General features: G+C 37.5%; 1 protein-coding gene across 1 annotated transcript in view; it reads left to right on the plus strand.

Moving 5' to 3' along the window:
• The window catches only part of CXADR (CXADR, Ig-like cell adhesion molecule), a 20,778-nt gene extending 329 nt beyond the window's left edge, over window positions 1-20,449 (plus strand). Inside the window, exons 2-7 of the mRNA XM_026033875.1 lie at window positions 13,192-13,361; window positions 14,015-14,219; window positions 14,598-14,753; window positions 16,490-16,612; window positions 16,876-17,014; window positions 17,453-20,449. Coding sequence (XP_025889660.1) covers window positions 13,192-13,361; window positions 14,015-14,219; window positions 14,598-14,753; window positions 16,490-16,612; window positions 16,876-17,014; window positions 17,453-17,720 — 1,061 coding nt within the window. The 3' untranslated portion in view covers window positions 17,721-20,449. The remainder of the gene's footprint in view (window positions 1-13,191; window positions 13,362-14,014; window positions 14,220-14,597; window positions 14,754-16,489; window positions 16,613-16,875; window positions 17,015-17,452) is intronic.
• Window positions 20,450-22,005: the final 1,556 nt, after the last annotated feature.

Here is a 22,005-nt window from a genome sequence, read left to right on the forward strand (position 1 = left end):
CCCGGTGCTGCGGGGGCTCCGCGCTTCTCCCCGCCCGCGGTCGCGGGGCTCCGCTCCCGCGTTTGGCGCTTGGTGCGAAGGGCTTTTGTGTGGGGGGCACCCGGGCCGCGCCGCGCGGCGCCGCGTGCCCGCAGGGGCGCCCGGTCACCGGCGCCGCCGCCTTCGGGTTCGGTACCCGCCGCGAACGGGAGCTCGCGGGGTGGAAGAACGAATAAACGTCGCTGTCGATTTATTTGTTTTGTATATATATATGCGTTTGACATCTGCTAAATAGTGGCATCGGACCTCCAAGTTGGTGCTGCTCTGAGAGGGCCATTTGGACGAGGTGATGTCCAGAGAGCCCTTGCTGCTCGGCTGCTCTGTCCTGGACTCGCCACTGACATCTGTGGAGGGAAAAGTGAGGGAAGTAGGAGAGGAAGCAGTTGAATCAAGTGCACAAAAATTGCCTTTTTTTTTTTTTTTTTTTTTCTTCAGGGAAGGCAAAGGAATAGGTAATGTCAAACTGAAATAAGAAACACCAAGCATGCTAAAAGCCTTTTTATTTTATTTTTTTTTTTCATTTCAAACATTTAGTGTTGTTAGGTTCTTGTAATGAACCCAGTTGGAGTGACTTATATTCCATTTTCTTTTCTTTAAAAAAAAAAAAAAAAATCACTGCTTTAACCAAAACTCGTTCAACAATGTGTGAAATGAAGAGAGATGGCAACAACTGAGGAGGTTAAGGTTTGCAGTAAACCCCAGCAGTGTCAGGAGGACACTTTTTGTTTCCTGTTGAAATGTTAATGACATTGCTGATGCAACTGTTGTTTTGGGAAATTACTCATGGGATCAAAATTCCATGTAACAGAATGGTGAAYACTAGTGTCATCCTTGAAATAGTATCAGCACTAGTTCTGTTTGCCCTTTTTTTTTCCTAAGCAGCGTCTAACAACAAAATTATTAATTACTGTGTTAAAACTATTAATTAGTAGTATTTAGAGATTAGACCAATGATTTAAGATGATATTGAAACACTTATTGTAGCTACTGATGCAAATGAAACTYGAGTTTAGTGGAGTATGTACTGAGAATGTGTTGTATTCTTCCCCAGTTGCATGCTCAGAGTGTATCTTCATTTGTTGAAACAGGGAGGTGTCTGAATTTATGCTGTCCCTAAACTTTTTGCAAGGGTTTGGTTTCTGCTAAGGTCAATTTTTCAGCCATATGCAACAAAATCGATAACTTCCTTTCAGGAAGGAAAAAGTCCGTCCTTGAGCATTTAAGAGATATGAGGGAAGAGCAGTCCTGTTCTCCCATAGTAATTGGCTATGAATTAGTTCTGGTGACTACCTGTGTTGTGTTTCATGACTGCACAGCTGATAAATAACTTGTATCAGTTTCTATTTGCACTGGGGCTTCTGAAAAGTGACCATAGAACGGGTTGGTGTAGTGGTCTTCCACTCTTTTGGAGCCTTAAAATAGTCATGTCTAGGTGGCTGTTTCTTCTTAAACTGATTGTACTAATTATTCTTTGTCTAAGAATGTTCTCCAAGGAATTCATCGAGAATTCACTGGCTGTTTGAAGGGTCAGTGCTTAGCTATATGTATTGCAAATGAGTATCATCAATTGTTTTGGTGTACGTCATCGTTTTGATGAAGTAGATGGGCATTTCCAAAGTGTACAAATTCCATGTAAGTTTAAGGTAGATGGATATTGCATAACTTTTACTGAAAAATCTTGGAATAAGGTAATAGAAACGATATAAATGTTCAGATTTCAAAGTATTTTACTTGGACATTTTATTTTTAAAAACTGTTCCAAAGAGCAATACAGAATTCTATTTTGAAGTGGAAAGCTGGGAAGTGATGTAAGTGCTAGCAGATCATCTCGGTAGGTCTTATCTGCAAATTATTGTGTGCGTGGTTAACTTTAAGCTTTCCAGAATGTTTGGTCAAGAGCTAATCTCAATTTCACGAGCTAATATATTGTTACAGTGTCAGTGGCACTGAGCGTGTGTTTGCTAGGAGTTTAGGGTGGCTGTGCACCTGTGTTTATAACCAAAGAAAGAAAAATTTCTAAGCTAAAAAAATTCTTTAGCATCTTATATGCTAAAGAAAAATTTCAGTTCACTTGTAGCAAATTTAAGCTCATGTGCTCCTTCAGAGCACAGCTCCTTCAGAGTAAAAACACAGATACCTAATGCTGATTTAAAAAAAAAAAAAAAAAAGCAATCAATTTTGAATCCTTAAAAATGCCTAAAAGCACAGCGCAATTTTACAGTTGCTATAAAATGTTAGGATAGCCAGATTAGTTTTGGTGATTGCACCAATAGTGATCAGTATAGTTTTTAGAAGGCATGCCCTACAAGTTGGTAATGTTTTGTACGTTCATTGTCAAATTAAAGAACTGAAATATAGTCTAAAAGTAAATAACACAACTTTGTTATCAGGAATTTCCCTAGCTGGTAGCACAAGAAGAATAATATAACTGTTTGACTATTATTTTTTGCAATACTAATAATGAGTACTTTTGTACTGTATAGATATTCTGCAATATGTGAAGCTTTATTAATATAAAATCAAATTATTAAAGTTTGGATAAGTTTTGAGGATATATGTGGTAGCATCATGTGGTAGCATTAAATGATGATAATAAAACGTAAAAAAAAAATATTTTACCAATATGCATGCAGGAGCAGAATCTAATGCAGACATTGATAAATGAGCATTTCACAGTGACTACACTTTTTCAAATTTCTGTAAGTAATAAGCCTGTTACTGAAAACAAACAGCAGAAACACATTAACAGTGTTTTACAAAGCCTTAAACTAGGAGGAATTTGACTACCATGTGAGGTTAAATGATCATTCTTATCCCAGCCTGGCAGTTGCTAACCATGGTGTGTGACCATTGAGGAGTAATTGTAACAATTCGCAGGGTTCAGCTGCTTGGATTTGATGTAACGGAAATTCTCAAATTCTTAAGTATCCATTGACATTAAGACATCTAGTATTCAGGACCCCATCTGTAAGTTTCCTAAACTCTGATATTCTGAGAAGCATGAAAAACTTTAACCAGACGTGTCTTGAATTGCTGGGTTAAACTAGTTACCCCAATAACATCAATGTAGAGGCTGAATTACAAAATCTTTGCCCTTACTAGTCTTCTGTTTATGAGAGAATCTTTTAATCAGTCAGAATGCTATTGTAAAGATTATTCTAACTGGTCTATTTGAATGGTCTGCTCCCTGGCCGGCTTCCCCTGCTGTGTTACATCAACCTTAGAGTGCCTGTCACAGCCTCTTCCAAAGCCGCTTCTGTTTGCTTTAGAGGCGAAACTACCACTCCCAAATGGCTGCTTTAGCTTCCCATCACTGTTTTTAAAAGTGTGGTTGTGTGAGCACATGCCCTGTCTTTGTGTCCATTCATGCATCAAATTCCTGTAAACATCTTAAAACACTTGGCTGAGAGGTGGATTTTAAAGCTTAGAGACCTCAGAGGTCTGAATGTACCAGGAACTCGTTTTTGAGGCTGTTTTAGTATTAAGTAAATACTAATTAATTTAGTTGTCAGTTGTTGCTTGTGTGAGTTTGCAAGCTTTTAATGGCCAGGATTCTATTTTTGCTTTTGTTACAGCTTCTGGTTCATGGAGCTTTTAGATGCTTCCTGAAACAAGAATCAAGTAAGGAGAGCTTTTACCCACTGTGTGACTCAGTGGTTTGTCAGAATGGCATAACCTAACCCATTGCATCAATGTTTTAGTCACTGCTAGCCATATGTACGGTTAGCTTGTTCTGTATTTTTTTTTTTGTTTTTGTTTTATGGAATTCCTCTTCCTCCTTAATTTGCATCTCTCGGGGAATGGTTATAAGAAAAGCCACTTTACCTCATTGCTATAAGAGTTGAGTGTCAGGGAGACTGTAATTATGTGGAGACCTATGGCAGTGGTAGCTTCGACACCAGCAGACAGTGCAGCCTCGCTGCTGGTCACTTCCTTTATTGCACAACTSTATTAGTTGTGGGAGTTTCAGTGAATGGGTTTGAGCTGGGCCTGCTTAGAACTTTTTTCATTAATTTTTAAACTAGATTCCATGATCTGGTACAAGAACAGAATTGTGTAAACAACTTGTTCTGGCACAGGGCAAGGAATGAGCAACAGGAAGATGGCAAAGGAAGGTTAAGGGAAAAGCTTGATCACTGTTCTCCAGTGTGAGAGACATATCTGTATAACCTTGGCCTTATCTCTATAACCTTTTTTTTGCTCATTTTTTTTTTTTTAAAGCAAAATAAGAAAGCCTTCTAAAACATGTACTACTGAATATACTTGTCTTCAGTATTGCTGCAAAACTTGCACATACTAGGAATATTTTCCTAGTATGCTCCTAGTAGTTTAGAAGAGCCCAAACCGCTTTACTCGAGTGAAAATAATGCGACTGCTCAGTTAAGTGCTTGACTGTAATTTAACTCCCTGATGCATTGCCTGACAGATATGCCCAACATGAGCACAGTGTTCACAGGGCTGCTTCATTCAGCGGTCTTGTAAATGCCTTGGAATTACTGAGGAGGAGGAGGGGAATTGAACCATGTGACTTCTTTTGCTTAGTGCCTTTGCATGTGCTTTTGAATATCAGATTGTAATTAGAAAATGTGTCTTGTGGGACAGAGCAAAAAATACCCCAGCTCCTGGCGTTGATAGAGATGCAGTAGGGGAGAGGCAGTCTTTTTCACCAGTATGTGAGTAGTGTTGGGCTTGGGGCTGCTGTTTGTATGGCTTAATTGACTGGGAAAAATCTTTGTAATGGTTGGACTCCATTTCTTTTGCTCCACTAACTCAATTTCTAGGTAGTTTCTTAATGGCCGTTAAATACAATCTGAAGATAGTGTCGTGCTATACCTGGTCACTTTACACCAGATGTTATCCTGTTACATCTGTAACTTTATGTGTTGGTAGAGGCTGATCCCAATGGATGTGATGGTGACCAGTGATGGTTTCAGATTCCTTATTCCTTTCCAGTATCAGAGCTAGTGTGTGGAGCTACTGAATAAATTTTGTCAGCTGAAACACTAGAAACTTTCTTGATATGAATTCTTTTTTCTCCTATTGGAGGAGTTGATTCAAAATGACTGTGGTTCTGCAGCCAGGGTCTGGGCAGTGCTGCTTTCCCTGGGAGAGGGCAGCAGCCTGGCCGGGTAGGTGTTACACAAGGCTGCTCTCTGGGTGGGATTCTGCAGCAGGGCGAGCAAAGCTTTACCAGGGCTCCTGCAGCGTGACAGCGTTTCTGTGCCCAGCTGTGTGCTTGGCTGGCTATTTGGTTCAAAGCACTCCATCTGGAAACAAAASAAACGCTCCCATGCCGTGTTAATTTTTAGTGAGGTTGAGTCTTTGCTCTGACTTCTTTTGCCTTTATGCCCAGTGTTGTATTGGCATAAGGGRTAACGCCTGATCAAAACTGAGGATGAGAATGCATGAACTCAGCAGCTCCAGATTAGTTTAACTGTCTCTCCCTAAATACTGCAGGCTGAGCTAGGTCGTACTAGATCATTTAAATGTGATCAAACACTAAAACTCAAAATTGATAGTGGTCTTCTGTAGTTGAAGCACAGACGTACTGAGTRGCCCGACAGCTTAATCGCAAGTTTTTGTGATTTTTTCCCAGTCTTTCTTTTTGCTTCACCCCCAAGTCAGTCCGTGCTTTTTTCACTGATGAGGTAGAAGTGCTCCCTCTCTCAGCTTGATAAGCCTGTGCCTGTCGAAYAGGGGCATCAACTGCTGTGGTTGCTAGGATACTTATCTAGTGACTTTGAGTTCAGTAGCAAAAACTCGAAGAATGTGCTGAACGAGTTGGGAGCCCAGAAGTAGTTGTGGAAGAGAGGAGTGTTGGATGGAATCTGAAAGCAGAAGGGAATGTCAAGGGAAGAAGTGAAAGTTGTCTAAATAAATCCAAGTGAAAGGTCAGCAAGGCATTTRCCCCACAGTTTTATTTTTTTTCTTCTACTTGCATAGCTAATCTTACAGTATGATAAGGATGTACGTACATCTTCAGTTGGTAATAAAAATAAACTTATGCTATATACTTGCAGACCTTCACTATTTGTAGAAATCCTACCATTGTGAACTTTGGGAGGGGGAATGGCTTTTAACTTATTTGTGTAATCCATCTTATTTCTGTGGGACTGGAACATGCAACTTACCACAAATTCAAACAAGTTATTCATCTGGTTTTTGCCTGAGAAGTTTCCTATTACAAGTAAAAGCTGGAGTGGAGGAGCACAGTTCTGCAGAAGTCTGCTTAGCCCGGCCCGTGTGTTTCCTGGTGTTTGTTGGTAATGACCCCCCTCCGCTCCCTTGTAGGGTTTGTCAAAAGGTAATTTCTGGATTCAGTTTCTAAACCATAGGYGAACCTTGGTACAAATCAAGTAACTTCATGGTTATTGTTGGTGTGTTCTATCATATTTTTCAAACTACACCAATGCAGAATTGCTTCAACCTTGGCTTCCATTCAAAACAGAATAGTGATTGTAGTAGTCTGATATGGGCTGGGTCTTCTCAAGCTGTTCTATAGAAATTGTGGTCTTGGAGAATAGCAGAAATGCTTTTCAGAACTGGTCAAATTTCAGTTTCTGTGTTGCTTAAARCCCTATATCTGTGTGTGTTTGGTTTCTTTTTCTGCTTCTTTACCCTCAGACTTGCAGGAATCAGATGGAGAGGAATAGAAGTCTTATTTTTAATAGGGCAGTCCAATCTAACTGTGGTGGGAAAAAAAAATCCTGAAATAGATAGGGAGTGGGGAAGGAAAGTAAATCTATTATTTAGCTAGGTGGTATGTGATAAAAGAAGAACAAACCTTAGATGCTTTGAGAGTTAGGTCCAGCAGAAAGTCTTTGCCTTAATAAATGTGCCTCAGAAGGTGCTCCTCAAAGTCCTGAATGACAGTAGCTGTCACTGCTGTCTCATCCTGAAATCATGGCTGTCAGTATTTGTCAGGTGTTGTCCAAGGATACCTTTCTGCATTTGGGACCTTTTGGGGTTTTAAGTRTAGGGGTGCATTATTAATGTCAATAGGAATAGGAGTGTTATGAAGAGTCTTGACACTTCTCCTTACTACGGTTAAGGCTCTAGAAACGTAAAGCAAAAATTCCAGGTGTGTGATGAACTTTCTAAGTAAAAATTAGATAACCTGACGTCATTCTCTAGCTCATTCCTGAATTTAGGTGCAAAGCAMTTTTCTTGACTGAGAGGTGACAGGGGTGGAATAACACTTAACTGCTTGTCTTTTAAAGTGCACTTCTTCCTCAAAGCAGTTTATATATAGTAATGGAAATACCTTGTAAGTTTGCATTTATTTTAAATACCTCACTGCTTCTCTGGATAGCTCCTTGTCTTTAGTTTTTGGCTTGAATATTGATTACATTTAGTATATAGGTGCAGTAGATTTTTTTTCTTTATCAGAGACTGATTTATGTAGTTTATAATATAATGTGTGRTAACTGCAAATTTAAGACTGTCTAGTACAGGAGAAAAGTACAGACTATGAAATAGTCTGACATTACTGAAACTAACAAGGCAATATTTTGTTAGAAAGCTTTGCAATTCACATTTTTCAGACCTGTTATTAAAAACTAAATTATCTGCAGAATACTAAAATTATTGCATATTCCACACAAACCCACTGTCTGGATTTGCAWCATCCTTTAGAAGGACAGATGGTGTCATGGTATGCCACTTCTTTCCTTGTTATATTTACTGTTGTATTGTTGAATTGCTTCTGGCAATTTCTTGTCTTTTGTCCATTTCCTACTCTTCACTAGCTATCTGAATAAAAAAAGTTCATAGAATGTGTATTGTCCCAATATGAGTTTCAGAGCCTGTCTTGAAATGCCTCACAGGAATCCCTAAATACCATGAAGATAAAGTAGAATTTTGGATAATTTTATTCTCAGGTCAAAAATSCCCATCCTAAAAGGGGAGGTGTTCTAAAAGGAAAGCAGTTACAGTTTTGTGTCTTTCAATTAAACTTGACTTTTTCTTTGCCATTCTAATGTGCACTATGTCAAAGACTTTTTAGACTTAAATACTCTGTGTTTGGTTCCAYGTCCATGTTGTCCCTGGAAATTCTTCCTATCATTGATGAAGTTGAAAAGAATACGACTAAAAAGACCAAGGATTTATTGGCCTAATTTGAGCGTAGTGAATTCTTGTTTAATGAGAAAGCAAGAGAAGTTTGGTATAGCCAGTGACTTCTTATGAGGATTGTGACCCTGGAGAAGGAGGCTAACCACATGTTTTTTTTGAAGCTTGCCAGGTGACAAGAGACAGTAACTTGTGTTTTTCCCCACCTCATCCCCCCAGGGACTCCTCAGTACAAGTGCTCATTCACAAGTCTTATTTTGAGCTGACTCTTTGGGTCCCCCAGTGTCTCATTTGAGAAATGTGGTTTTGAAGCAAGGCATAGATCTTCTGTCTCAGTGGATGGGGGAAGGAGGAGTTGGGAGTTTTGTTTTATTATGCCATTACAGTTGGCTGAAAAAAAGTGGGTGCTTACAGAAACTGCTGCTTGTCTGTAGCCAATAATTAACAGGATCTGTTGATACAAAAGTTACTATTCTATAGACAAACCTGGTATTTTGCAACTACAGAGAGGATTACTGAAAAACTGGCATCCCCGGAGATGGGAATTTTGAATCTATTTCAGTTATGAATAATGGCAAGAYTTTTTTTCCAAGATTTTTAGAAAAGTTTTTGTACAACTTAGAAATGGTTTGAATTTTCCAGTTAAAGACTTGTGTGAAGAAATTTTGTAACAAAATGGTTACAGCTTGTTCCTTCTATCATAATATTTTAAGGTAAAGTGCTAATGTTGGGGAGTTGGCTTTTGAGAGGGAAGGCTGGTAAGCAGAAGAGACTTTATTGCAGTTGTGCAAACATCTACAAGCTGTATTTGAAAGAAAAGTCTAAGCCAAATAATTTTTTTACAAGTGACTATTTAAAATCTCTTCTTTCTGTTCCTGTTTACCTCTTAAGGCCTCATTATGTGAAGAAAATCTTTTATACACTACCCTTTATTGTTTTATAGATGGGTATTGTTGAACAATATATGTTTTGGAGAGCCTGAAATCTTATGCAAATAAAGATTGCATAGCATAAAGATCAAAGATGGCCTCGAATACGGCAGCAAAAATCACTGAAGCAAACTCTTACACCTTAGAAACAGTCTAACAGTTCTTTCTAATTGTGCTCCCCAATGCTTGCATTTCAGTTACTGATTTAAATACATCTTCCCACACCTGTCCTTCCATTGTATTTCTGCTGTCATATGTTCTGTTCTTCCAGCTGATTGTTTACCTGTTTTTTTCAATAGTAAATGGGAGAGATTGTGTCTTACCACAACACCCCCTCCTCCTTTTTTTTTTTTTTTAAACCTTCTTAACACACAAAAAAAACTGTTCTGTAATCTAGCTCTGTCTAATGGAYTGTAAGGTTTCTGTCAAGTTTAATGTAAGGATTTAAATTTAAGATGATGATAATCCAGAATTTCTGCAAGCTTCTATCACCATCCYATGGTAGACCCAATTTAATTCTCCTGTCACCAAATTGGCAAACCTGTTGGCAAGGTGGTTCATACCCTGTTTTCTTAAGTGAATCCCGTATCTCACTTACCAGTCCTCACCATGAAGAGAGGCTTAGCCCTTGGCAGCACCAATCCCGTCACCAGGTTGAGTTACAAGATGTCCCTACTGAAGCCTTTCACATGTAAGGCATGGGGTTCCACATCTTTTCCCTTTGTCTCTGGAGTTTTATAGCTGCTTTTAATTTGCTCCGGGTCTCTCCTGGCAATAGTATTGTTGTGTGTATGAGCAAGCAACAACAGGGAATAGTCCAAGGCTAGAGGAGCTTGGCAGCCTCTCCTGCATGTCACGTGTGGCCCGATCTCCTTTGGCAGCAGCCCAAGTCCCTGCACACAGCAAGAGGGCATCTCCAACCACTGTTACCTGCCCTTCCTCCTGCTGCTCATGCTTGGCTCAGGCTCAGTCACCTCTGACAACCTCCCTTAGCCTAGGTGCTCACCATGTCTGCCTGTTATTCAAATAGTATTTTTTTGAACGTTGACAGTGGGGCTTACCTTCTGCTTTTGTGATGGTGTTTGTTTTGTGGAGGGAAAGAAACAGGGTGGAAAGTGGCTCCTTATTCATATGTTCGTGTAGGAAAGAAAGTGAAATGCCGATATAATAAGAAGCAGCTATTGGGAAGCATGCAGGAAGGAGAGGCTAGAGACTTAAGAAAAATCTGAGCTGGAAAGCTCGGGACAGCCTTTGTTTACCTTTCTCAGCAGGTAATGTGCTGTTAGCTTGGCGTATGGAAATGATAGGTGAAGTATASAAAGCTCAGGACAATTCTCACTTTGCACGGATGTTTTATATGCAGTTAGGTGTGCTACTCATGTTTCAAGAGTTTCAAGTTTTGTAACTGAATCTTCTGCGTAGAATAAACTTGTGGCCAGTCATTTAAGGTCGTGCTGACTGGTACCTGGATTCTGCGACTCTGCTTTTCTATATGTAGTTGTTGGTTGCTGTGTTTCTCCATACTGAGGAATATGAAACAGTGAGCCCTGTAAACTCCAATTTGAGTTGCTTCTTATGTGACTTTTAAATCCCTGCAAGCAGACGAGCCTGTGATTGATGGAATTGTAGCAGCCTGTTTTCCTAGGTCTGCATCTCCAAAATGCTTGCTTTCTTACTGTTCTGCCATGTGTATTTGAAAACAGTGCGTGTAAAGTCTGCTCCGAAATCACACTTAATTGCCAGGCAACTTGATCAATTTAAGAGGCAAGAGAARTCACGGAATCTTAATACTTTTCAGCTTTGACAGAACAAACAAACAACTGTCCAAATCCTTGTTTCTCTGTTATATTTTTGGTTGAAATTGTTGCTTTGGGGTATGTGCGTATTCTGTAGTCATCTGTTCTAGAACATTAAAAGCCAAAGTAACTGTTATTAGATGCTGTTACAGAGCAGAAATACGGATTCAGTCACTGCAGTGCTTGACTGTTAGTTCAGAGCTAAATGTTTTGATTTTCCAGGCTACAGACCTAAAGCTTACACGAAAGCAACACTTTAGCTTACTTCATCATCAATCTGTGAGCTGCATTTGACACTTCATTTTCTTGATCTGGGAAAATCAAAATACAATTTAATGATGAACTTGAACCTTGTGTTACTGCCCTCTAATGATGCTCTCTCTAATGGAAGAGAGTTGATGGCTAAGAATAATCATTAGTTTTGTACATATAAACAAAGTATTACACTGTAACATATTTCAATTTTTCTTTGTCCTTTAAAGAGATAGCGAATGACTGATTTATACTTGGAAATATGAAAGAATCACTTTTAGATGGGAATATCAKCTACAGCAGGTTATGTAGTATTGCAGACAGGAAGCAGTAATAACTCAACACAGTAGCAGATAAATCAGTTGCTCAGCTGTTTTGGCAGTGCTCAGAACAGTTTGACACACATCAATGATGTTTATAATATGCATGTTTAAAAGATATGCATGRGTTGGTTAGAAATGTTGTATATAAATCTACCTCAGATTGGGGTATGTGTTTCCCCCCAACCTCTTCTGAAAGGAATTTGAGGCTTTACAGAGTAATACTAGGAATGGCAGGAAGTGAAATAATCACATCTAAGTAGTAGTTTTGTGTATTTGCATGAAAGYTTCACTATGAAGCTTTTTTAGAGGTTTCTGTCTGGAATTTAGTATGTGACATGATTCCCCTCTTTTTTTGAAGTRCTTTTAAAATACCTTTTCCCAGTAATCTTGAAAGAAAAACCATCTTTAACAATCCCAAATACTTGATGCAAAGAAAAGCTTAAGCAAAATGAGCGATGTTGCAGCATGAGCTACTGCAGAAATACTGTAGAACTAGGACGAAGTACAGTCTGGATAGTAACTGGTGCAGAAGTGCAAGTTAGATGGGTGCCATTTTAATAAATTTTTAATTTCATCACATCTGAAACTGCTTCTGCAGATGTCCAAAAAGATCTCCTGTTTTCTCATTGGCTGCTCTGCTTGTGACCTGGCATCTGCACTAATGTCTGCGTGACTGTGTGGCTGTAATGGGGACTTGCATATACATGTACATTGACTATGGAAAAACAGTCTGTCAGGCAGCAAGGTGGAAAAAAACAGCAGGTGTAAACCAAACTCTTATTTCCATTAGGAAAGAGATAGTAAGCAGAGTAATATTTTGCTTTCCATTTCTTGATCATGGTTTTTGGATCTATGTACTTGATAAGGGAACCCTGTGTGGCTTGTAAAATACAGGGAAGTCTTGCTTCATGCCTTTTAAGCCAATCTGCAAGTTATGTTTTTTTAATACCTTTTTTTTTTTTTTTAATTAGAAGTGAATTGAACAAAATCAGTTGTTTGGAAGCTTTGGATAAACTGTTTGGATAGCTGTTTGAATATGCATAAATATACTGTTCAAAGAGAGATGACAGCAGGTTTTGGAAGAGGAGTTCAAGTGGCCAAATCTAAAAACTCTTTTTTGTAAAAGACTCATCTGTCCAGTCCTTGTAGACGAGAGTCCATTCACTTCAAGAAAGATTAATTTAACTGGATGTGACCCAAGACTTCCAGTAGTTTTGTCAACCCTGGCTGACCTTATGGATGCTTCCTGCTTTCCTTTCTCCAAAGAAGAAGGGATGATAAATTGGTGTTGTATATGTATGTATGTATATACTTACATGTATACACATGCATATATATGTGTGTGTACTTTCTATGGGAATTGGATTGCAAAAAGTGTGCGTTATAGTTTGAAAGGTGCAGCTGCCTGTTGGATATGATTGATTGAAAATTAACAGTAACTGACTTTGCATTAGGAGCATAGTACTGTATAAAATTCTTTTGTGTTGATGAAATAGATGCAACTTCCATAGAGGAAGTTTATGTAATAGATTTGAGTAGTATAAACTTGTTTTTCTAAGTGACCATCTGAACTTCTGAAAGGTTGAGCTTTTTGTTGTGCCTGTAATAGTCAAGAACTTCAGTGTACCCCGAGGCTTTGACTGTTTGGATAACCTATGCAATTACTGTGTCACGGAGGCTGGCTTCAGGTACTCAGTTCTGGAAAGAACATGCTGGTATATAATAGGACACTTACTGTGAAAGTTGCTTGTCAAGTGTTTTAAAACATCAACGTTTTTGTAGGTTTAACCAGAAGCTTAACTATAACTTCAGCTGACCAGTCCATGTTTGAGAGAGCTCAAGGAGAGAAGGTTACGCTGCCGTGCACTTTCGTACTCTCGGAAAATGATGAAGGCCCACTCGATATCGAGTGGGTCTTGATACCAGCAGATAATCAAAAGAAGGAACAAATAGTAAGTAGAGACTTCTTGGAGATGTTTTTAATTCAGTTGTTAGAATAGATGAATGTAAGAGCCCTTACTGATCTCTCATTCTTCTTACATTCACCTTTTCAAGATGAAATGTTTATGATCTCGAATTGCTTTGAAGCACCAGTCATGTGAAGTACAGTGAAAGCTTTGGAGTAACACATTAAATGTGAAATGTCAAGAAATCTCTAGCTATAAACTTCTTTAAGGAAGAGCCTTCAAATTAATACTATTTCAGTTATAAAAAACAAGCTGTGCTGTGGTATCCATTTTCTTTTCCTGACAGAAAGCTTATTCATGTGAACATTTTTTTAAACATAACTTCTTTTCATATTCCTTTCTTTGGAAATCTTATGAATAAATCAATTAAAAAATTTGAATAGTTTTATTAAAGTCAGAAGTTAGTAAAGAGTATCCAACTTCGGTTAGATACTTGTTTGGGCACATGCTTTCTCAGAATGCACATGCCTGCACTGTTTGTGGTGATGTTTTGTAGAATGAGATACGCAGTTATGTCATGCTTTGAGGATTATTTAAAACATTAGACAAACTGTCAAAAGTGTGAAGAAGCATAATTGTTCTTTCAAATGTTTGCATTCTAGGTAGGTTTTGTTTTAATCATATTTCTGTTTTTATAGATAATTATGTATGCTGTAGACAGGATTTATAATCATTATTATGCTGCCACAACTGGACGGATGCAGTTTACTAATCCTGATCCCAGATCTGGTGATGGTTCATTGGATATCCTGAATTTAAAATCATCAGACACTGGCACATATCAGTGTAAAGTGAAGAAGGCTCCTGGCGTCCAAAGTCAAAAAATACAATTGACTGTACTTGGTAAGAAAGTGACATTCTTAAATTTTCACTGTCAGTCTTGTGCACTTCCATCATCCTGGATGCGATGTATAAAAATAAGATTTCAGTTGGATAGTATCATATATTATAAATACATGGTGATGCTCCATTTTTGAGTCCTTTCTTGGAGAGGAAGCTTCATTTTTGGAGCATGGCGGGAGGAGAATTAAAAGAGTAATCATATAATGAAGTGAGCTTTTTCTTTTTTTTTCTTCTCTGAAATGCAAGCCAGACCTAAACTAACTTTTTATATGCATAGAGTTAGGTGCACAAGTTTGAATTTATCTTGAGCTGCATAGACTTACCAATTAGAAAAGTAAATATTTTGATTGTGACTCTTGTCCATTAAACACTTTTTAGTAAAGCCAGCAAGGACTAAATGCTCCGTTGAAGGATCACAGGAGATTGGAAATGACATTATCTTGAAATGTGCATCACAAGAAGGATCTCCCCTTCTGTCTTATGACTGGAGAAGAGCAGCTGGCACACGGGCACTGCCTATCACTTCTACGCTGAGTATTGTCAACTTTATTTACTACTTAAAATGCTTTGGAATATATTCTCTTTTCTTGTTGTGACTTTTTAGCATGGGACAGTCAAGATGTGTTTCACTTCTGCTCCCTTTTCACTGAGTAATATAACTGACATTCGAGACAAACTTTTTATTGTCTTTGCTTTAGAGAAAAGAGATTCACTACAGAAAACACATAACACTTTAATCTGGGAAAAGTTCTTGCCATTAGGGATAAGAATCATGCTCATTCCTGCATGAACGTTTCAGCTTCCTTGCTTGCTGATCTCTGGCTTTTCTTTTTCTCTTGTTTTGAACGGTGAGGGGAAAAAGTCAGAATAGACTCTAGGCCAGTTAGAGCTACCTTCAGGGAGGGAATATTGAAAACTTGAATCTTTACTGGCTGAAGGAGGGATTGAACTGAAATCCTTTCCTCTGAGCCAGTGACGGAGGTTGTTCCTTAAGATTGGCTCCAGAGAAGGGTGTAACCCTGGTTGTTACAGGTACAAAAAGAGAGAGAACTTCTCCTCAATGAGCTCCTCCAGGAAAAGGGTCCATGTTACAAATTGAGTGACAGGTTCCAAATTATTGTGAGTTTGTATTGGATTCTCTTTTGAGAACTTTTCAGAAGCTTGTGAGCTTAGATTTTATAAAAGGCTTTGTTTATTTTTTCTCCTGGAATGGTACTTCTTAGTACCTGTTCTTTTGGATCTTCTTTGTAGTTATGAGAACCTTACTGTATGAGATGTCTTGCAGGTCAAGCAGTTTAAAAATCTGATTATAAATGCTTAGCTCGGGTTGTGCACAACCTGAGCATTAAGACTCAATGTAGAGCCTGGTATCCTGTCTCTAAGAGTAGCCAAAGTGGATGTTTACAGGACACTTRGAACCTGTTGGTGCTTTCTCACAGTGTTCTCCTGTTCTTCCATATATTTTTCTAAATTTGTCTTGTGATAAATTGGAACCAATTGGTGATGTTAATGCTGGACAAGAGTGGKTGAGGCAGCATGCGTGAACTGGATAGCCTGGTGCAGCCATTATTGCACTACTGCTTGTTAAGTAAGTACCCACTTCTTGTTAGAAGCAGCAGAAGGAGATAGAGTATCCTACATCTTTGGCTTTTCAAATGCTGGTGGCAAAGCTATTGGCAATTTAAGTATGTGAACCATTTGAAATTTGCATAGTAAAACCTTCCCTAGGCAGCTGCCAATGGCTTCAGAAGCTTTAGTAAAATCCATTTTTTTTTTCTGTCACTGATTGACATCTCCTAGATGTCAGYTAGACTAGACTTAATTGGCCATGGTGTGTAGTGCTTAGTTTGGATCTGTTCATGATTTTGGACATGATTTCTTCATGTATTTACATTTGAACTGGTTGTGTAGAATCAGTTTAGATAGAGTGAATAGAAAGGAAGTTTCTAGGATGCAATTAATATTTTATATTTTAGAATTACATTACAATGAGAGAATTSGCCCTTTAAAGTATCCATTCCTTTTTGCCAGTAGTGCAACATGCATGTARGCTCAATGTTAAGTCAAATGCCATAAACAAACTTCTAATAATGTAAAAGACTGTTGTAAAAAATAGTGTTTTGCTACATGATAGACTTGTGTTTTCATTTGAATATTGCTTTTAACGTGGCTTTTGAATTAATACTTTGTGCTGGATTATTAATTATATTGTATTAAGCATGAGATTATCGTTTGGAAAATGGTAAACCTTTGTCTTTTATTATTTGTAGATAAGAATACAGGGGAGCTTCTCTTGAAAAATGCCTCTCAAGACTATTCTGGTACATACAGATGTGTTGCCACAAACAGAGTTGGCACAGATGAATGTTCTGTGGAGCTGAATGTCACCCCTCGTAAGTGTTTGCTGTGTAACAGCCATTTTCTTTTGTATCTTAAAGAGCTGAATTTTATATCTCTTGCCTCCTAAAAGAATAACTCTGATAGTTTCTGCTTTGTCACAGCTCCCCAAGTGGCGGGCAGAGGGGATCCCTCCATGATCTATTGCCCTTAGCCTGGAACACAGGGAAACATGCTGCTTTTGAAGTTAACAGTAAAAAATTAGCTAGCTGTACAAATATGACTTTTAACAATCAATACTGTAATTTATCTATTCTAGCTATAAATACAGCTGGTATGATTGCTGGAGCTATTATAGGAACTCTGCTGGGTCTCTTTTTACTGGCTTTTCTCATCGTCTGTTGCTGTAAGAAACACAGAGAAAAGAAATATGAGAAAGAAGTACATCATGATATTAGGTAATGACATAACTTTTAACTTCTGCATGGCATTATTTGAGAATTAACTTTTAAATGTGTCTTTTTTGTATGTATGATACCTCCTAGTTGAGAACTCTGTTCAAAGTTCGTGATTTTGGAAAGCCTGTTAACATACTAACAGCTGATCTGAGAACTTCTTTTTTTTAAATATTGTATATTCAGTCACATTTATCTAATATTCCAGTAAAATTTTTGAAGCTGTTAAGCTGTTTAATTTTTTTAGTATGTTTAAGTATGTGAGGTGTGTGGGTTTTTTTTTTTTTTTCCTTCCCCTCTGGCTACTGTATGAGAATAAGAAGAAACAAATAGAATAAGGAGAAATGAAGTGATGTGTTTTCACTAAGCATCCAGACAGTAATACTGAGTGAAATATAGTTGAGTTCAACTCTTTTTTTTTTTCTTTCTTCTCTCTTCCAGAGAAGATGTCCCACCTCCAAAAAGCCGCAGTTCAACAGCCCGTAGCTACATAGGCAGCAATCGTTCTTCTCTAGGTTCAATGTCACCCTCCAATATGGAYGGATACACCAAAACTCCATATAGCCAAGTCCCAAGTGAAGACTTTGAACGCACTACTGGTCAAAATGCAAACTTTGCACCCTCAAAGGTAGCTGCACCTAATTTAAGTAGAATGGGAGCTGTCCCAGTGATGATTCCAGCGCAGAGCAAAGATGGGTCCATAGTATAAGATGTTATTAATTTAAGCCGTGTTTTAAAATGTTCATTATAAGTATTAAGAAAAAAACCTACCTTGTTCTATCCCTCACTTAAAATGGCATGCAGTTTTCCTTGAAGAAAGTTGGTTTGAAAAGCTGATAACTTCCACTTTTACTTTCAAACGTACTAGTATATAGCAGTCAAACTATTCGTGAAAATTGTTGAAATTCCTACATTGGATATTGAAGGTATTTGGATGCAGGTAGGTGGCGGAAGAGGGGATCAGCTGATGTGCAGTTCTGAATATGAAACAATCGGACACACTTGAGAAGTAAAAAGGCATTTCATGTGTAGGTCAAAGTCTCTCAGAATTCCTGAAACTTTATCTTCAGTATTGGAAAAACAGCTATATTAACTTCAGCATTTTCTGATGAAGTTGCAGCTGTGTGAAATACATAGARTAACTTGGAGTCCTATTCGGTTTGAGTATTTATGCAGTTCTTTAACTTGGTAATCTTTGGAGCACTTGGACTCTTGGTGTTTTTTTTTTTAATTTGACCGATTCAGTTAACTTTAATGAATCTAAATTGAAAATTTCCATGAGCAAAACTGTGATAGGAGAGCTTACTCTTTGTGAAACCTCAATTTTAGTGTAATGGCTCCTCTTTCTAGTAATGTCAGATGACTTAATACTAAATTATGTAAGAGGTCCTATCCAGTTGTTACTAACAATATCCAAAACTTAAAATCTCTATTCAGTTTTTGCATTAAGAATACACGTCGTAAAATCCAAGATTAAATTTTATAAATCTTGTTTAGATTCAAAAGCAGTGCTGTAATTTTTCCCTATTATCTGAAAGTTCCATGGGGGTTTTAATGACATGTGCTAAATTAACATTGTTTGATATATGTCCTCTAACATCACTTCAGGAATCTCTTTCCACATTCACACAAGCCATATTTAGCCTTTCCTTAAGAGGATAACATGTTCTTTATTTCAGATTGCAAGGAGTGAAAGGCTTACCTCTCCTTGCCTCTTCAAAAGCCCTAGATATTAACAGRCACTTTGACTTTAATATTGGTTTCATGCAGCCAGAATCTCTGAAAAGTAGTTGTCCAGAATTGTTGATATGAACTTCATGTTTCGTGACTTAAACAAAAAGCTCTTCCTATTTTTCAAAGACTTGAAGGTGTTATAGGAGGAATAGAATATTATCTTGGTTTCACACCTTACTTGGGAACTTTGGATATCTCATGATGACTGATACTATATACATGTGGAAGCTGATTTCAAAGTTTAATGCAGGGTTGTTTTTTCATTTCGGTGTAGATTTTTTTCTTAGTGTTTTTTCTTCTTCTTTCTTTTCTCCTTCCTTATATTCTGTTCCCTTCTTTATCTTGTCCTGTGGAAAAATAAATAAAGAGCCCCTTCAACTTATTTCAGCTATAGCTGTTAAAATATTTTGAAAACTCTACAGGAATTTAGTAAGTGGCACTGATGTCTGAATAGCCTATTGAAAGATGTTAGATTTATTTGTATGTACCAACAGTATGAGATGAAAAAAAAATGCCCTGAACTTCTAGGCTCAATGTCTGCTTTCTTGTAGCTGCTTAGATCTGTGACAAAATCTTTGGGATGTTACTAAATGTTTGTTCTAACTGTAGTTAGGTGCACAATTTTTGGCTGACCCTACAAATGCAGGGATCATACCTTTCATACTGAATTTGGAAACCTGAATAGCTACTAAGTATTCTAGACTTAAAACTTTTCAGATTTGGGACTTTTTTAGATTGTAAACTGATACTATTGGAGTTCAGATATTTTTTATCTTTCATGTGTGCCTTTCAATAAACTTTGCCTGATTGTAACTCCACTTTTTATGAAATTAATGGTGCCTAAACTTGCTGTCTGGACAGGTGCTTAGATGATGGTACAAGTTTTTTAAAACATGACACTGTGATCTGATTTCCTTATTCTGATGTACTGTTTATACTTCATGCCAATTTTTGGATGTTACTCAGTGACTCTCTGGTGTTCTGTACTTCCAAATGTCAGTTACTCGTTCAATTTCTAAATAGGATCTAAGCATTTGTATTCCTGAAAACTGTTCACTTGCGAGTGAGATGGATGACTGACGTSTATGGTAATTAATAGAGTCTAGTAACTGTGCCAAACATGCTTATGAAGAACAGTAGATGAGGAGACATCTTCTTGCATCCAATTATTATGATAGATTTCTGATGTTTAATGTGTACTAATTGATTGTTATCTTGAAACTAAGACCTTAGTTGAAAGGGTGTGGTTATTTGGATCGTGAAGACAGGTTATATGCAAAACTAGAACTGAATCGCAGACTAAGAGATRGCTATAGAGCTAAGCAGCCAGGTAACCAACAAACTTACTGAGATTGATTTTTATCCTTCTGTGGGCACATGTGAAATGAGCTTTTTGGTTTGGCCTGAGATGCTCTGCTTTCAGCCAGGTAAATCACCGAGATGCTTGAAAACAGAAACTTACCACACAAAGAAAGGCAGGCAGAGCAGGGTTTACACATTTAATGCTCTGTCAGCTTGCACAAAATAATGGTCAGAATGGAAGGACAGCATGACGTGCCCTCAGAGCTTCGCTGTTAGGCTTAGCAGCCTTGACAGTGTCTATCTATTTATGTAATTGCATGGAAAATGAGGAAATAGGAACTGGCATAGTCCTTATCTGAGATAAAGAACCTCTGACTTGGGATCAACTTTGCCTCAAGTTCCTAACATCATGCCTTTTTTGGATGGATAAAACTGCTATGAAAACCATAACACTGCTATTGGAAGTAGTTTCTTTAGTGAGTAGAATGTTAACTTACGCACTGGATTATGATTCTTAAAGTGGATGCTGTAGTTTAGGAATGATTCCTAGCTATGTAGGCARTAAAATGGGTCAACACCGAAAGTGTCGGGTCTTAGATAGCCTTGCTAAGAAACTTTTTTTCTAGGAAGTAATGGCAGCTGATATACCAGTTAGAAGGTGGCATTTAAAACGTCTTATTTTATAAAATAAATGAGGGAAGTGATACTTTTATGTAAATATTCCAAATGAACTGAAGAAACCACTAGTTAATGTTATGACTGTAAACTTGCCTGTTGAGGATTCCTGTGTTTAGAAGCAAACACTTAATTTTAGCATGGCGTGAATAAAGTGTTAGTCTTGTAATATTGTAGAGGTGATATAACATTTGTTCACACWTTACAAGCCTCTTCATAAACTTTTTGAAATGGATAATTAAAGGTGTTGATGTGAACCCTCCCTAACTAAAAATGAATACTTCTTAAAGTATGTAGTGCACAGAAATGCCTTGTGGAGAGGGTTAAAAAAAAAAAAAAAATCAGACATGTACAATGCCTATATCTTTATCCACTGTGATAGTTTACATTCATATTAGATGTATGTTCCCTAAGTGCATAATAATAGCATCAGTGAGAYTTTTTAATATTTTTTTCTGTAATAAAAYTGTATATTGCTCRTTTCAGTAAGAGGCTTTTTTAACTGTGTGTGTGTGTTTTGGATCACGTAGATCTCTGTTCCAGCCTGGAGTCATCATAAAACTATAAATCTTGTTCTCTATATTTCATAGGTGCTTTAATGGGACCCTTTTAGGGATTGGTCCTCTAGCACTGGGGCACAACCCTAACTCAACTTGCAGCAATAATATTTCCCAGAATCCAAAACCCTATTCCTGCTTTTCATGCACAAAGCATGGACTTAAATATTGGTATGAAAATCAGTATGAGGTTTTATATTCACATTTTTCTTTTTTTTTTTTTTGTGTGGAGAAGGGAGATTTTTAAAATACAAGTATTGCAGTTTATAGGAGTGGATTTGGAAAAAAAAATCCAAAATTTCACAATGCTGTAGTTCTGTGACAGACCTGTGTACTTYTTGAAATAAAAATGTGAGAGAAAGCAGTAGTCTGTCTTTATTCTAAAGYAGCATTTATGTATGACTTCAGTTTCCTCTTTCTGTATTTGGAAGTTTGTTAATAAATATAGCTGTGTATACCTCACTGGCATTAATCACTTTATTTCTTGCTTTTTATATTCTGAGAAGAAGAAGAGAATAAAACTTTGRGTATTTTAAGTCCCTATTTAGACACTTTAAAGTTTCTAATTGTAGATGCACAGATATTAATCAACATTAAAATTGAATCTTGATAACCTTATTAAAATCCTAAAACATAGGTCTAGAAAGGAACTACAGATTGTTTGAATTTTAACAGAAAGTTATTTATCAAGGCCAAGAATCTTGACTTTACCTAAAATAGAGACAA

The sequence above is a fragment of the Nothoprocta perdicaria genome, unplaced genomic scaffold, assembly GCF_003342845.1.
Source record: "Nothoprocta perdicaria isolate Ctin4 unplaced genomic scaffold, notPer1 scaffold_135, whole genome shotgun sequence".
NCBI classification, from domain to species: domain Eukaryota; kingdom Metazoa; phylum Chordata; class Aves; order Tinamiformes; family Tinamidae; genus Nothoprocta; species Nothoprocta perdicaria.